The 17,249-nt window shown below is 38.6% G+C and overlaps 1 protein-coding gene across 6 annotated transcripts in view; it reads left to right on the forward strand.

Annotated features, from left to right (window-relative positions):
• KIF13A (kinesin family member 13A) overlaps nt 1-17,249 on the forward strand; it is a 104,629-nt gene that overhangs the window by 32,410 nt on the left and 54,970 nt on the right. For all 6 annotated transcript variants that reach the window (XM_032114662.1, XM_032114637.1, XM_032114643.1 and 3 more), the window contains 2 exons: nt 7,564-7,576; nt 13,630-13,690. In XM_032114662.1, the coding sequence (XP_031970553.1) occupies nt 7,564-7,576; nt 13,630-13,690 (74 nt within the window). The remainder of the gene's footprint in view (nt 1-7,563; nt 7,577-13,629; nt 13,691-17,249) is intronic.

Genomic DNA, 17,249 nt, shown 5'->3' on the forward strand with positions numbered 1-17,249 from the left:
ACATGCAGTAACTTTTGAAAAATATCCTTGTCCTGATTGAGTATGAAAAATATGCTTATCTTGCAGCAAAAAGAGTGGGCTTTTTTCCTTTTTTTCCATTTGTTGAGGAAAGTAAGGTGTTACAACCAAAGTTCAGATCCAGTTAGTTGATTTACACCTATGCTTTAGTTCTTTCTGGTACACAGTCTTTCCACTGACAAGAGATCTTCTGTCTTCAGCCTTGTCAGTGAAGCTGTTAATGGCTCTGTTTATGTCCTTTCAGCAAATTGTAATGCCTGAGTTTTGAACCAGCAAACTAACAAAGTTAAATTTAATTTATGAAATGCTGTGTTGCTTATCAAATTTCCTTCACATGCCCTTGGAAGTGATCTATCTTGGATTAAATACTGTATATAGTGATAAAATAGTAGTATATTTTTCCAAAGCTTTGAGCACTACCTCCACAAGGGGTATGTATCTTCACTGGTGTTTTGATGGTTCTTACAAGCAGCATTTCTGAAGTAGTGTTAAAGGAGTAGTAGTGTTGAAAGGGAACATTTTCCATTGACGTGGGAAACTTAGGATGTAGTTAATAGCTGTGAGTAGCTAACTCCAGTGATGGGCTGGGTGTTAGAGTCCCCATAGAGTTTGTGCAGAGTTGAAATGCTGGTTAATACTTGGGGTGTTTTCTCCTCAAGGGCACTGATAATAAATGCAACAGGATAAGAATAATAGGTGCCTAATAAATGCCACTGCAATTTTATTAACACTCCTAGAATGTTTTTCCACATATTTTCCAGAACTATAGCATGTTTGCTCTGACAGCAGTTTCATCACATTCAGGCTAAGAATCATTCACTGGAGACTACCCTTAAGGGCTAATAGATCTTGGGTTCTGAGATCAGATTTTTTTCCCCCCTCCCTCATTTCCTTGATTACTTAAACCTGATTAGGTGGTAAAAATCTACTCGTTTAGATTCTTGCACATTCCATTTTTTGAAAAGGAGGGGAAAAGAATTGGTTTTAAAAGGTACAGGACTACTTGCTAATGCACCTGGGAACATTAGGTAGACTTTCATTCCTTTGCATTTTTGTCATGAGGCTATAGCTGGATGTTAGAAAGAGCAAGCTTGATATCCTTGTGATTGTAGTTATGCTATACTTGTAATTGGTGTAGCAGGTTTTCATTACGATAACTAGAGTCTTGGCTAAGTTTTGAATTAGTATGATTAAAGACTTGGGGAAAACAGATCATTTAACTTGGGTTCTAGATGGGGTCTCAGCAGGATTGCATTAAAGCTCTTGACTCTCAGAGCAGAGTGAAATTTTAGCTAGTGTTTGCCTTTTCAGTAAAGCTAAAATTAACTGAAATGGGTTTTAAAAACTCCAATTTACTTTATGTGGAAGAGTATTCAGGTTTTAGTTTTTTAGTGAGTTTTCTAGCAGAGTAATAAACTAATCTTTCTGCTGATGGATGGTGACTGCTCTCCTAAGCCAGTTGCTGTGTGTGAAGTGCTGTTGCATGTAGGGCAGGTATCAGTCCTCTTTCGGGCTGTCAACAGAAGTTGTTTTTACATGACATCAAGGCTTCTGTGTAAAAATTAGAAACACTTGAACTTCACATCAACAAATTGTTGGCATTGGAATAATAATGCCTTGGGCAGTAAAAATACTCAGAATTTGGGAGTGAAGGTAAATTAGCAACATGATGTTCCTGGACAGCTGTCACTTTGTCTTCCATCTTGTAAATGTCAGAATAGAATGCCTTTCACTTACTTTAATGAGCTTGGGTTGGTTTCATAACCTGGTTGGTTTCATTGCTGTAGTGACTGAACTTCAGTGGACCCCTGTTATGGTGAAATAGCCAGGCGTCTTTGTTTCTTTAGTGCCATGGAAGTTACTCTGCTACTGTAATGTCTGTTTTGTTTAACTTGCACTGCAGTATTTGTCATTCTGATTTCAGTGTCTGACTTTTCTCTCTTTGCATGTGGTAGGTTTCCGTAAAGCGTGTGAGAACAACTTATTACTAGAGTATGCATCTGTTTCTCATGGTGCTTCTGATTATGATCAGCTACCACCTTATTATGCAGGCACTTGCTCAAATTGCTTTACTTGTTAAAATGTTTGGGGTTTTTTGCTGTTCTTCAAAGGATTATTTTGTCTATAGAGCAGGCTTTTGCTGGGTAGGAGGATTAATCAGGGCATGTGCTGCTCACCTTATGCAAGAATATAAAATAACTAATTATTTCTATTTGGGTATGTATGTGTGCTCACACAGTATGTAAAGTAACTCTTCCAAGAATCCCAGTATTGAATCATGATGCCAGCTTCATTAATCAGCTGTACAGGAGATACCCCAGACAAGCACAGAGGTGGAATGTTATTCCCTTTAAGGGCATTGTCCCTGCCATTTACTCTATTCTGTGTTTAGAAAATTCATGGGAGAAATGGGCAAATAAATGTCCTTTTTCTGTGTTCTTTGTAGAGAAAGTGGGTCTACTACCAGCAGCTTGCAGTGTATAATCACCCGAAACTGCTGCTGTGGCAGACTGTGATCTTTATCTAGGTAGTTTAGTACAGTGTTCATCAGTAATATAAAGCCAGGCTTTTTAAGGTGCTTGGTATCAAGCCTGCAGGTAACAGCCTGCAGTGATAAACCAGGAGCCAAGGAAGGGTCTTAGAGCTGCATGACCTTACTGTGAAAGATAGGAGAAACACAATCTCTCTGCTTCTACATAATTTACGCTGTTTGCAGTTAGGAGTGCTGAGTGCTTGCTGCCTCTGCTGTTGCCACTCTGGAAGCTGCACACACGTGGATAAACAAACAGTGCAGTTACTTCTGTCCTGGATAGCGAGGCACACTCCGTATGATGGTCCTTCCACAGGTTTGCTCCCTTGCGCTCCGCCTTTGAGTGAGGCAAGTGCATGCTGCTGGTGACATGCTCAGCCTGAGCTGTAAGGCAGCTGGATTTTAAAAAACTAAACCAAATTTAAACCCACTCAAAAATACTATAATATTTGTTTTGAACAGCTGGTCTTTAGAATCCAGAGATGCTGGAGCAGTGAAATTTAAGAAATATTATTTTTATCAGGATGATCTTTGCAATTTGACCATCTTTATGCTTACAGAGGAAAGACTGTTTTAGCTGATGAGTTGAAAAAAACCTGAAGGATTTTCTCCATTTTCTTGTATATTAATAGTTGCTTGTAATAATTCTTTTGACCAGTGACCCTGAAGAGTACATCAATGACTATGTAACCACTGAATGTAAGCAATTAAATATTTGGGAAGTCAGTGAGTACCAAGAATTTGCTGTGGTTGCACATGTGATGAGAGCAAAAAGTTTTTTCAAACTCAGTGTCTTAGACCTTGACTTTTGGTGTAGTCAGCTTACAAGAGCTGCAGAGTCATCTGGTTCATTCATTCATAGATACTATGTGTGGTTATTTAAAATAGCTGGTTATGGTTGCTTCATCTTGATTAACTAATGTGAGAAAAAAAGAAAAGAAAAAGAAAGAGAAAAAACCCCCAAATACTTTCCAAAAAGTGAAATAATTATAGTATAATTGTGACCTACTTGGCTGCTTACAACAGTTGAATTGGAGATAAATTGGGCTGTGTGGATGTTCCAAAGAATCTAAGACCTATTTCTCAGAGACACTTTGTTCTTCTGTCTCCTTTAATGTGGAGTACCTGCTTTTACACCTACCTTCTCATTTTAAAATGTACCTTGTCCCTACTGAGGGTGACTTTCTTAACTGGGGGTTGGGGGTGGGTGGGGTGATGAAGCTTCATTATATGAAATGGAGAGAAAAAAATAATTCTTTCAAGGTTTTTTTGATGTATGAAATGTCTTTCCTTCTGGTGGGAGCAACATTTGGTTGGGAATGCTGAAAACACTCACTAAGGAACAAAAAAGGTCTTGTTTTGAAAGTTACCAAGTCTTTAAGGTGACAATATAGCATATTTCTGGATGCTCGTAGTGCAAGGGTGTCTTCTGTTGCTTCCTGTTGCATGGGACTAGTTTTCTAATCAGAATATGCAATGTCATCTTGTATCAACTTTTTGTGTGACAAAAGGAGACTCCTACGAGAGAATGTAGGTAGTTAAAAAAAATGAAGAAAGAACCTTTGCTGCTGTTAAATTACTGGCAAAATGCACTCCTCTCATGGTGTGCTGTCACAGGCAATGGGTTGAGGTGTTAGAGAGAAAATATGAGTGCAATCAGGAAGACTTCTCATTCATGTGCTAACACAGAGCATGAGAACTGACATTTTGTGAGTCACTTCTCTGGGCAAATGTGGGAAAGATTGAGTTCAGTTTCAGCAAGAGATAACAGAAAAAAGAATTGACATTAGCACAAACCTTTCTGTAACCTATCTTTCTTTATCTAGCTTAAAGTTTGAGGTAGCTAAGCACTCTGAGATCTTGATGTGTGTTAGCCAAGCAGGGCAGGAGAGGCTTAGTACTGTTGTGAAACAAAAAGCCTGAGTAGATACCCACAGCAGACACACTGTTCAGTAAAGTTAAAAAATCATTCTAGTGATACTTTACTAAAGTCATGATGGCTTAAGGACAAAGGCAGGAGGAAATCCAGAAATTCAGTGGGCTTTGTGGTCATGAAATTCATACTTTTCCTCTGACCTGTGAGAATATTTTTCAGACTCTTGGTGATATGTGCTTGGGTTTTGAATTCCAGGCATGTGAGAAAAAGTCAGTCTTCTGTCTGATTATACAGATTGAAGATGCCCATCAGGTTAAACCAAAATCCACTATTGTGCAGATGCATTTCAAGGTTAGGTAACTTTGATAATTTCCTGAAGTGTATGCCAGCTGTCTGCTTTAGAGGAGATTTTGCTTGTCATTGACACCATGCATGACTCGACCTGGAATTAAAAATACCTGGAAATAAACATTTTAGATGTTGTATCTTTGGTCTGTTGTCCATATGTGTGTTGTGTGTGTGTGTCCTTGCCTCTCCAGCCCCAGCTGTGACACTGAATGACCACATCTGTATGGTCACTGTTTGCTAAAAATTGAGACAACTTCAATTATCTATGAAGCTGAAGACTGCTGGTTTCTGGAAAAGCAAAGAAGCAAGAAAGCACGTATTAAAAAAAAGGCAGCAAAGCAAACAAAAAAAAAAGTATGTAAAATTTGGTTAGGCTAATGCAGGCTTTTATAGCACATCTTTAAGCTGCCACAGATGTGATTTCTGGTAAACTGTAAACAATTCTTTAGTTATTAGTTTGAGTTCTTTGATTGAAGTATTTTGGAGTGTTTCCATCTGAATCACTGCCAGAATGATGGTTACACTGAGTTGATTAGCTGGAATATCCAAATAGCTTCAAAATCTATCCTGTGAGTTAATATAGCTGACTTATTCCAGAGGCCTTTGATCATATTGCTGTTGGTGATGCGGGGAGTTACTGGGAGTTGCTGAAGTTGGTATTAAGAGTTTGGAGCAGTTGGATGTGACATATGATAGGAAGCTGCAGCTCCTTGTGCTTTGAAATCCCAGAGATCAGTGATGCTGCTGGGAAGCTCTGCCATCCACCAGGGGTTTAAACAGTGACTATTACACTTTTCTTGAAACAGACATCAAAGTAAAGTTAGAGGAGACTTCCAGAAGGTAGTGGCTTACACTGCTTAAGTAAATGTCTTAAGAATTATGTGTCAAACCATTTTTTTACTTCAGTGGTGTTCTGTACCTTTTCCATTTAGGGCTTATAAGAACGATCTCAGGAAGAAAAAGCAGTTGATAAGCTTTCTGTTGGACTTTATTTCCAACTAAACTGTTTAGGACTTCTGCTGAACCTGTACAGCAGTCTCTCAGGAATTCTCTAGTAAAGCTGATATAATCCTGAATTATTTTTCAAGGTATGAGTGTATTTAAAAGCTTTCCAAAAAAACTTGGATGACTTCTTTCAATAGGAACTTCTCTTGGAAGTTTAGAGGTGGTGCTGGGACTCTGTCTAGACAAGCTGATAATTGTAATTGCATCGCATCTGAAAATGGATTAAAATGGTAATATTTAGGGTAGAGCTAAATGTATTTTTCAATTAGATAAGTGCATTCTGCACAAGTTCAGAACCACCTGTTCATGAGCTAGCCATGGACGGAGCTGTGTAGTCACCACTAATGAAAGGGTAAAGCTGCAGTGAGTGGTTTGGCTGGGAGGCAAATGATGTTTGCATTACACCAGTCCTGTGTCCCAGCTCTGTAACTTCTGTTTCAGGCAGATGTGTCATCTGAGGTCCGAACTGAGAGTAGGCAGAAAAGATTGCATAAGATGTGTTTGTGGATTCGCATCCCTTCAGAATTTTTTGCTGAGCCCTTGTATTGTGGGTTGCTAAGAAAACTGCTCAAAGTGTTTTGTGTCTTCCCTGCCCTTCTCCCAAGTTGGTGGGGTTGGTGTGTACACGCTGGTGAATGAAAGCATGGCTTGGTCCCAGGTGTTTCTGCTCTGAGAGTGTAGCCTCTTTATATCTTTGAATTTTGTGTAGTGCATGTATTGCTAAACTTTTCATCCGTATCTTATCTTATATACCGTACTGCATTCTCTGCTTGTGTTGTTTGTCTGTAGACATTTCTCGTTGTGTTTTTCCTCTTCATCCACATTTTCTTTCTTTCCTTCATCCATGCTTTTTTTCCCTTGATGTGAAGAGTGAGTGGAAATTTCTTATTTCAATATATAATTTAAACACATGCCTAAGGTTGTAGCTTTGAGGAATGGCCTAAGTCAGTCTAGTTCTGCACTGTATGTTCACCTCCTCTCTTGCTTTGGCATCAGCGCGCATAGGGCTGCATAGTGAGACAGGGCAGCGATCTCGCTTGAAACCAATCCCACCAGAAAAACCCAAGTTGATTTAATTTATAATGTGGCCATATGCCTCCCAGCAAAAGCATACAAGCATTTAAGGACAATTTGAAGTACTCCGAGCTAGTGTCTTTAGACTGGGGGTTTGTCATCCCTGTACTATTTCTGATAGCACTTGTTGGAGTTTGGTGTGAAGGGTGATGGTGTTTTTGCATTGGTTTCTTATGTGCTGTGTGGGCTTTCTGTGGCTGGGGAGAACACAGCCTACACAGGTTTCTTTTTCTTCCTTCTATAATCTCTGCAAGAAACATTTGCTTGACTCTTACCGTGGACATGCTTGTGTAGCACTGCTGAAGTCAATGGGGCTTCATCCTGGCACCTTGGTCTGCCAGTTTGCAGGCTTGGTTTATTAGCCACCAGAGATGGGCTGTGTTTCGTCTTTCATGACAAAACAGATACTTGTCTTCCTTCTGGAATGCAGTTCTGTTAGATTTTTGTAAAGAATCTGACGCTTCCCTTTTCGTGTGGTACTGTATTAGTAATTAAATAATTATTGGTTAAAAATATGTGGTGTGTTATTTAAGTATCTTCTGATATGATTACTCTTAAATACATTGTGAATTTAAAAAGAAGTTCAGATTATAGTAATGACATACACTGACTTTGTTTCTTTTTTTTTTTTTTATTTGCTCCCTTCTCTTTATGTGAATGGTGTATTCATGCTTCTCATCACCATTGCTGGGTTTTTTTGCCAATCATCCAGAAAACCACCTAAGGTAAGTATTTTGTCTCTTTTTACATTTTTATCTGCTTGAAAATATTGACCAGTGCAGCAGTATTGGGCATTTGATCACATTGTAGTATGTGATCAAAACAGCTTGGATAAAGGAAAACATATTAAAAAAAAAAAAAAAAATCTGTTCTTCAGACTTCCAAGTTAAAAGCTTCATAATTTCAGAAGAATGTATTTTAATCCAACTGACATGCAGGCAAGGCAGATGGCTTGTTAAAGCTGTGACCAGGACAAGCTGAAATTTTAATGCAGTCGTAAAACCATTTGGAAGACTGAATAAGTGTTGTGTGTAAAACATTTTATTACAACAGTTCTGCTTAAAAGCTAAAACACTGTTTTTAAAAGGCGACAAAAAACACCTAGTAATAAATAAACCATTTTTGTTTGCACTTGATGATAGCCAGGAATTACTAATTAGTGTAATAGTTGCCAAAGTGCACCAGAATTCACTTGGTAAAGACTGTCTCTGTTTGTAGTGCAGAGGAAGGGTGGGAGACCAAGTGATATCTACCTATTGGGACATTTAATGAAGTTCTTCTGTCACTTGATATACTTAATAAAAGAGAGCTTGATCGTTGTTAAACATTTTTGTAAAAGGAGGAAAACCCTCCTTCTTTCTGTTGTTGTAATTCCACCAAAAAAAATGGTTTTACAAGAACCCTCATTTCCTGTAGTACCTCATTTGTGTCCATTATAGGCAGATAAAGATATTCTGGGCATTATGTAAAAGCTTATGTATGGCCTTTATTTCCTTGATAAAACCAGAACAGCTGCACTCTTGTGCATAAATGTCACATTATTGTTAGGTATAGTTGGATGGTCATTAATATCCTTAAGCTATAGTGCTGAAATTTATGATGTTATGTGAAATGTTTATCAGATTGAGACAGAAGAAGATTAGTGCCATCGGTGGAAAATAGGCATTGCTGGGTTTGTAAAGATGTGATACGACATTTCTTGATTTACACGGTTTTTAGGGTACTGCACACAGTTGATTTTCGAATTAAAAATTCTTAAATAAAGTTTGTAAATATTGGAAGTCTCTTTATCTTTAGTATGCTAGTTTATCATCAGTCATGGATAAATTGTTTTCCCAGTTCAACTTGGTAGCTCAGAAGCTGTGATAGGAAGATTTGTATAAGGATATTAGGGTGCTATTTTGCTATTTCTACAAACATTTAAGCATTTAAGTGCAATTTTGTGACAAGGTAAAACCCTTGTTCTGAGCTGAGATCTGTGAGCTGTGTCCCCAGGTCCCTTTGGATTTTTTCTCCCCACTTCTTCAGCCCTGTCGTAGGTCTTGTGTTTGTCATACAGTGACCAACTTTTTTTTTTTTTCAATTCTTTAATTGCTTCCACTTACATTAAACTTACTGGTGTAGACTCTGTCTGCCAGTTCCTTGTGTATGTCCTTTATTACTTATCTCCATCAGCAGTTGTAAGAGGGATGTAGGAACAGCTGCCTGGTGAATGAAAGCTTCTCCTCCTCAGTTCTCCCTTCCTTTTCTTTTTAGCAACCAGGTAGCCCCATAAGTCACCCAACCTGTCAGACTGACTGCTTCTCAATGAAAGCAAATTGTGGTTAATTGGCCATCTCTTGATCAGATGGAAATGGCTATTAAACATTGGCCATACATTTGCAACATTTTATAGCTGCGCAGACAATGTCTTAGGGATTATGTTCAATCTGGGTAATGCATGCTAAATGCTGGAAGCCCCAGATTCTGCCTGGCTTATACTGAGGATTAGACTTCAAAAGAATAATGAATGTGAAATTAAACTCCTTTTTAAACTAATTATGTAATTTGGCTTGAACTGGCAAGCAGTTAATATTGGATATGGTACTCATTACCTGTAACTTGAATGCATAAACCCTTAAAATTATTAATTCTTCAAGCCACTGATTAGGAACCTTAATGAAAACAAGTTCTGCAGAATGTTGTTTTGCCTTTTTAAGATGTGAACACCCCTTTGGCTGTCTTTTCAGATTCTGTGAGATACTACTGCAGCAGCAGGCACAATGGCTCCTATAGTTTAAAATCTAATTAAAATCTGCAATTTCATTTTAAAGCCACAGGTACAGATGAATTTGAGACAAAACTCCAGATTTTTCACTGACATAAGAGATGGATGCATGGGCCTGCATCCCAGTTTGCCTTGTTGAAGAAGCCATAACCTCCAGTTGTCTCCTTAGCAGAATAACCAGCTGCTCTCCTAAACTGCTGCAGGTGTTTGCTGAAGCAATCAAAGCCTAGTATCTTTTGTTTTTCTTAAATGTTGTGGTTACCAGAACAAATATTTTGTACAATTTCTAATAGTTGCTAACACTCCCAAGTATAGTTCCCTGTAACCTAGAAATGGCCTACTTAACATTTTGTAATGTGCACGCTTACAATGACTCTGGATACAGTAGTACCAGGATCCAACAGTTCCCAGCTAGTTCTTTCTCATTAATTTCCATTTTTATGTAATTGTCCTGAACGTACCCAGTTCATCCCTTCATTCAAAATCTTTGGTTTATAACCTTCTACCTTACTGTGGCAGGTTTCTGGCAGCTTCCTTTTATCTAGCTTTTTCTTTTAGATGCTAGGATGAGTATGAGATACAGAATCTTGCAGAAAATAAGAAAATTTTAAGGCTTGTTTAATTCCCTCTCTTGTTTAAAAGCCCAGAACATTATTAATGAGAGTAAAGAATACTATTGCACACCTTCCAAAATGTAGTTAAAAACTAAGTCACATAGGATGCTTGAAGTTTAAAGAGTTGTGTTTGTGTCACAGATACCTCTGTTCAAATACGTTTCAGTAGTTTTGATATAGTTGGTAGATACAGCTTTGGTACAAGTTGGTAAAGATTTTTGCTAAAAAGGCATTTTCAGTGCCTGGTAATGCCCAGTTTGAATATTGGCCATTGAGTTTGAGACTTGAACATTAACAGAACTTCTCATGGCTTTGATAGTCATATTTACAGGGGTTAATACCTTCTTCAGAAAAATGGATTCTGGGGAGAAAAAATTAATAAGAAAAAATAATGATTCTGCACACTTCTATCAGAAAAAAATGTAATACCCACCACTTCCATTTTAAGGAATAATAATCAGTGAAGAGAGGAGAAAGAAGAGGGAGCACATTAGATAATACTTAGAATACTTAGTTTTGTCTTCATGGCATAGGTTCTGTGTCTTGACCCCAAGTATGCTTCCATGCTCAATTTGGGATTGCTTGTCCTGCCGTTCCTGCACTGGGCATCAGAAAAATATAAAATAGTTATCTTTTTTGTCATCTTTTCTGTACAAGGGTTACTCTTTCGGTAGGATACTGGCCTACAGATATTACCCATAAAATGCCTTCCTGATGTACATGTTGAAGAGCCTTGCTGATTGGGACCGTGTATCTTGCTCCTGTGTGCCTTATTTTTACCCAGTTAATTCCTGCGTTTGCAATCTGTTTTCCCAAAGGTCTCAGTTGTCCATACAATTGTTTTGCTTGGGTGAATCCTTAAAGTATGGTGGCTGGGAGTGTTCAAGGTTGCTGTTTTGTCATCACTAATCAAAGTAACGTTTAAGTGTTCACCTGCCTGTTCTAATGGAAAGGGGAGTTTTGCTGCAGCTGCTCTGCATGTTTTGCAGGTAGTGCATGCCCCAGCAGTTTCTGCCTTTTTGCCTGACACTTTCTTTTTAAAGTAATCTTGTTACTTCTGTTAGAAGGATTTGGCAATTTTCCAGAAGAGATTTTATGAATAGACCAAGTCCATGTTCTGGCTTTTTATGTTTAGTATGAAAACAAACTAAAAGGCTATATTTACATTTGTTTTATCTTGAGACAGAATTTTTCTCTTCCTATTGCATAATCATTTTTGACCTTTTGAAAACCAGTCTGACCAATTTTTACCATTTAAAAAATATCCCAATAAAATCTGCTTTTCTAAGAGAAACACTTGGCTGCAAGCACATATTTTAGTTTTAAGAGTGTCTTTGCAAGATCAGTGTTTAAATTAGAAGTCATTAAATGATCGTGTCATCATTTTCTGTGTTAACCAAGGGGAAAAAGTGTAGGACAATAGATTAAATTGGCCTACAGTACTGCTGTATTGACATTTAAGTCACTATGCATGAGCAGGTATAGCTGGGTAACCTTTTTAAATGGTCTGTGTGATCCACTGCAGATAACACTTAGTGTTATGGGGGGGAGAATGGGCAGTTTTGGATCCTTACAGAAGGGTATGGGGATTTTTCTTGTGATTTAGTTGCTTGCCATTGGAGCACTGGAGAGACTAGGTATTGTTACCAAGTCCCCTGAGGAAAATCTCCATACAATTGGAATATGAGAAGAGAAACTGTAGTTCTTGGACTACAGAAGTTAGGAAAAGGGTTAGTGTTCTTACTGATGACATGGTTTTATGCCTATATTTGATGATCAAATGCACAAAAAGTAACTTAAAATGCTCCCTGCTTGTGTGAATGTCTGAAGACAAGGTGAAGTAACTGCTGCATTTTACTTGCAGTTTAGTGGCCAAACGACATCTTTGACTCAGTCACATCAGGGAGCATCCTGATTCATGATAATGTCTGATTCTATTTGTGCTGCAGTGACTCAGGCCTCCCTGTTAAATTATTATTATGAGTTTGTTTTTTCTTCAGAAGGGAATTCCAGAACTCCTCAGTCTTACAGACTAAGTGTTGTCTCTGTATTAAGTCTTCTCTCAGGCCATTTCATGTGTTTTGCATTAAGCTGGAGGAAAGGGCAGGAGGTAAGGTTACTGTCCTAACCTGATGTTACCTTCTGGAATATTTGCAGCAATAGACATCTTGGGAAGGGTTAGATTACAACATATCAGTAGATTACATTGTGTAGCAACTCTGAATAGCAGGGACTTCAAGATGTTCTTCATCCCCAAAAGCCAAAAGAAAATGATCCATCTTCTTCCTCACCTCAGGATTTGTCTCTAGGCAATTTACATGTTTTGGCTGTCAGAGCCTGTGGCTCTTGTCCTACACTGACATGCATGTTTTGTCTCACAAAGATTACCTGTTGGATGACCAGGCAAAGAAAATCTTGACCCAGGCAAAGTTTTATTAAAAAGGTGGTTTGAGATTTTCCCCACCTCTTGTGCTCCCCCCAAAAAACCCAAACCAAATAACAAAACCAGAATCTATACTGTTAACTAATCCAGAGTCAGTTTATTATGGCAAAATGTGGAAAATACACTGCAGCTTAAGCTGTTTGTAGCAATCTAAAGCTGTAAAAAACCAATGTTAAATATCTCAAATGTGCAGGAAAAGAAACTTGGATCAAATCTCGATGTGTTAAGTGGTTTTACAGGACACTGTTCCGGGTTTGCAAGCCCTCTGAGCACAATATTGAATCTCGTTCAATTTCTAGCTCACTGGAACTCTTGACTGAAGTGATATTAAATCTTTTCATTAAGAGCAAGCTCTGATAGCTTGTTTCTCTAATAGGACTATGTCTTCTATTTGTAGTTTCCGAGCTTCCTATACTGAGATGCAGTACTGTGCTCTTAGTTTAGGCAGGCAGTCTGATACTATTTATTTGCTCCTTAAGGCAAATGTGGACAGTAGATAGTAATGCTCTTCATTGAGTATCAGAAGTCCATCCCATGTGGATGGACTTTTCTGTGCGTTTGTGCTGATGTCTGCTAAATAGTCATCTGACCCAATTCTGTATACTGAGTCCTTGGGGTGCTGTTTTGTTACTGTTGGCAGAAACATTTGTCAGTGCCTAGAGAAGTGTGGAGTTAATTATTAGGTTTTGTCTGTGTTTTGAAATCTGTATTAGGGGATAGAGTAAGGAGTAATCTGTATAGTGTGTCATACAGATAGAACAGAAGTATTGAGCTTTGTAACTCTCAGGATTACACAAAAGTGTTCCTGCTGATGAAGCCTTTTTACAGTCTTGATTTAGGATCTGCAGAAATAGTAGAGCCTAGATGCAATTACACTGTCATGGATATGTACTGCTTTAAAAGAAATGTCTTGTGGCTAGAGTTCCTAATTTGTCTTTTTACGTGCTTCTACAGGTGTTTGCCTTTGATCACTGCTTCTGGTCCATGGATGAATCAAACACCACAAAATATGCAGGTAAACTATTTTCTATACATTGGACAGTATAAATAATTTGAGAACTTATGGGAGTTTGGGCCTTTGTTTTGTGGAGTTGGTTTGGGGTTGGTTTTTTTTTTTTGCACTGTGATGCTCAAGTGACTTCTTCACAGAGGCAGACTTACACTTTTACAGGGATTGAGTCATCTGAGTGCTAGCCCCTCAGCTGAGAAGGAATGCAGTTTTAGGGTGCCTGGGGCACTGTTCAGGAGGGATGCTTTTACATCTAAGCCATAGTGTTCCTTTTTTTATTACCTGGAAGAGCCTTTTGTGATTGTTGCTGTCACTTAAAATTTCATTTCTGCAGCAGCAATTACTTCTGACTGATGCTAGTGATGAACATGTGTGTTTTTAGTGCTCTGCATCTCTGTGCATGAAAGGGGAATAAAACGTGTTCTCCTCAGACGGTGTGGTTATCTCAGGTCTTTCAAGTGATTCATAGTCTGACTGTTCAGATCCCTAATGTATTTTGAGCGATCAGCTTTGTGACTCCTTCCTCCCAAAAGCTGGATAATCCACGCAAGAGTGTAATCCTAGCAGTTTTCTCATAACTGGATTTGTCTATTAGTATATTGATATTTTATAAGAGGACTTGTTTTGGTAGAGAGAGCTCTGAACACTGGGATTTCATGACTGTGGTCCATGGAAAGGAAAAAACCCCAAGCATTCAGTTTAGATATTCATATTATGAAGTTTTATGGCCCATAAGAAATCTTGAAGGATAATAGGGTTCATTACCTCAAAGTTTGAGATCAGTGATCTCATAAATGAATTGCCATATACATGTGTTAAAATATATCCCTGACTACTGTAGCCTCTGGTATGAAATGCCAAACCTTGAGGATTGCACTTGGTTATAGATTCTGCTATATTTCTTAATTGCCTGAGCAAAGAGAGGCTACTTCAGGAAAAAAGTTTTTCACTGGTTGAGCTTTCAAGAGCTGTGTTTGCACTGAACAGATGCGCTGCACAGTATTTTTAGTTCAGTCTGGGAGAGCCTTTGGAACCCACAGCACCTTGTTATGTGCCTGCACAGCCCTGTTTCCTTTAAAAGGAAGGAGATGATGGTGTGCACCCATATCTTCACCCTGTGTGCCTCCAGTGTGCACGTGGGAGTTACGCCTGTTAGGTACAGTGTGGCATTAGCCCACTGGCAGAGAAGGGATAGATCTGAGAAACACTCCTAACCTGTTAAACTTGTTTTTGTCTCAGTTGTACCCACCTCCAGGTGAATTCAGTGGGGCTCTAGATGTATTTATTTTTCATTTGAGTCAAAGCTAGATCTCCCTAGCATGTTTCAGAAGTTGTAATTGGATTTGTTTTATCTGAGAACTGAAGTTTTATTACCTGTATGTAGATTACCCTCTTGTTGGGTTGGTTTCTAGAAAACTGTGCCTTGCATCTCTTCCATTTTCTTACTGGCCAGAAAGTTATGAGGTGTTTTTTTGCCTGTTACAGTTAATATTCCTGCCTGGGAAAAAAGAAAATCAAAACTGTTTTTTATGTTGGCTTTGGGCTTTTTTGTTGTTTTGCTGCGGGGCGGGGGGGAGTGGGGGTGGGGGGTGGGGAAGGTTGTGTTGTTTGCTGGGGTTTTTTTTCTTGGTGGAAGGCTGTGTGGGAGGCTTTGTTGGTGGTTTTTTTTTCTTTTCAGAAATATGCTAAGAATGTGAGCTTAAAGAGTTGCATACAAAAAACAATGGTTTCACTGATTTTGTTGTTGTGTTTGTTGTATGGTCTTGAAGCTGTCCTGTGGCTGCCAGCCCTTATGTTTTAGAACATAATGGATTTGATACAATATCAAAATAAAAGTAATTGAAAACTAAACCCAAAGTGTTTCAGGCTTAAGTTACTGGGTTGTTGGCTTGTTCACCTGCTTGTGCATGAGCTGATGCTTCCTATACAATGGTAGCATTTCTTGGTTTAGGTCTGACAAACCAAATGCTGATATGGCAATATTTCATTTTTTATATATTATTAATATTAAGACTCCTCAAGTCTGTTTCACAGCTTGGCCTCAATGACTGTGCTTTTTTGTTAAGAAAAAAAAAAAAATTATGTTAACTGGATTTGGTTGGGATTTCTGATAGCTTCTTTGCCTCATGGAACAAACCTCCATTGTCCTAGGCACCTTGCAAATATACATCTTGTCTTACATCCAGAGACTGTTAATTCTGTAACAGTCTTTGGTATAATCTTAGAGTCCAAACAAGCCATCTGGCCACCTGACCTTTTGAGCTAAACTGGTATCTTGTGGATGCTGGACTACAGAAGGAATCCTAATCTGGAAGCTAGGTGCATTAAACACTCCTTGCCCAAAGTAGCTCTCTGTGGATGTGTAAGTTTAATGTCACTGGCAAGAGCAGGGATTAGTTGCAGAATTAAAAGGAAACACGTGTAAAGCTTGAAAGCTAAGTCCAGAGTGCTCGAAAATTTAAGCTGAAGTAAAATTCTTAAAAAGGCATGTGTGACAAATTTAGTTTCTTGAAAACCCCTTTTACCTGTATCACAGAGATACAGTGGGAGATGATACAGTGAAAGGTTTAGCAAGTACTAGGCTACCCTATCAGTCATTGCTCTCTGTGCAAAATCAAAATGTGCTCATCTGGCATTGTGTTGAATAAATATATAGTTGTGTATATCACACTGTATTAAAGATTTTGCTGATTGATGGATGGGACATGAGAACACACAGAATGGTGTGCACCACAGGCAACATATGTGGATAACTCTTCCTTGTTGTTTTTTTAAATGCCCACAAACCCAAAGTTTGTCTACTCCTGGAAATGCACATTTGTTACAGGCTCTTTAAAACTATCACACATGGTCAGACTGGCTTTATTTCTCACTTTATTGATTAATCTATGGTACTACCATCACTTACTAATACCGTTCACTGAAGAGCAAGGTTCCTGTTTGGATAAACTTAATTCTCAGGCTCTGGGGATGCAGGGCTGACCCTGAAATGGTATTTAGCCATCTCTTTCTGTTGTGAGAGATCTTCACCTTATCTGGCTGAACATCAAGGCTTGTTTTCTTCATACTAATTTACTTTCTGTGCTCAAGTTCAGGAAGTACCTACCTTATCTTTCCAGGACTTGAAAACCTAGGTATACTGTTGCTGTTGGCAGCAGAATTGCTTTTTTAGCAATTTTTTTTCTGTTGAAATGGAAACTGCATTCTAAAACTCTAAATGATCCAGTGATATCACCAACAGAAATAGTTAAGGAAACCTTTGTGTGACAAAAAACTTCTAGAGGGCATCTTTGAAGCTGTCCTTGCAAGACTATCTCTCATAAAGACAGCAGGGTGTCTGGAGTACAGAAGAGAATTAAACTCTTCACAAGACTTTGTGGAATTGGTGCTCTGATCTCTGTCTCCCAAGATGAGGGGGCTCTTAACAACTTGATATCCTGTGTTAGAGAGACCCCGTCCAACCTGTCCTGGAACACTTCCAGGAATGGGGTCTCCACAGCTTCTCTGGGCCACCTGTGCCAGCGCCTCGTCACCCTCATAGTAAATAATTTTTTCCATGTATCCC

Source organism: Corvus moneduloides, chromosome 1 (genome assembly GCF_009650955.1).
Source record: "Corvus moneduloides isolate bCorMon1 chromosome 1, bCorMon1.pri, whole genome shotgun sequence".
NCBI lineage: Eukaryota > Metazoa > Chordata > Aves > Passeriformes > Corvidae > Corvus > Corvus moneduloides.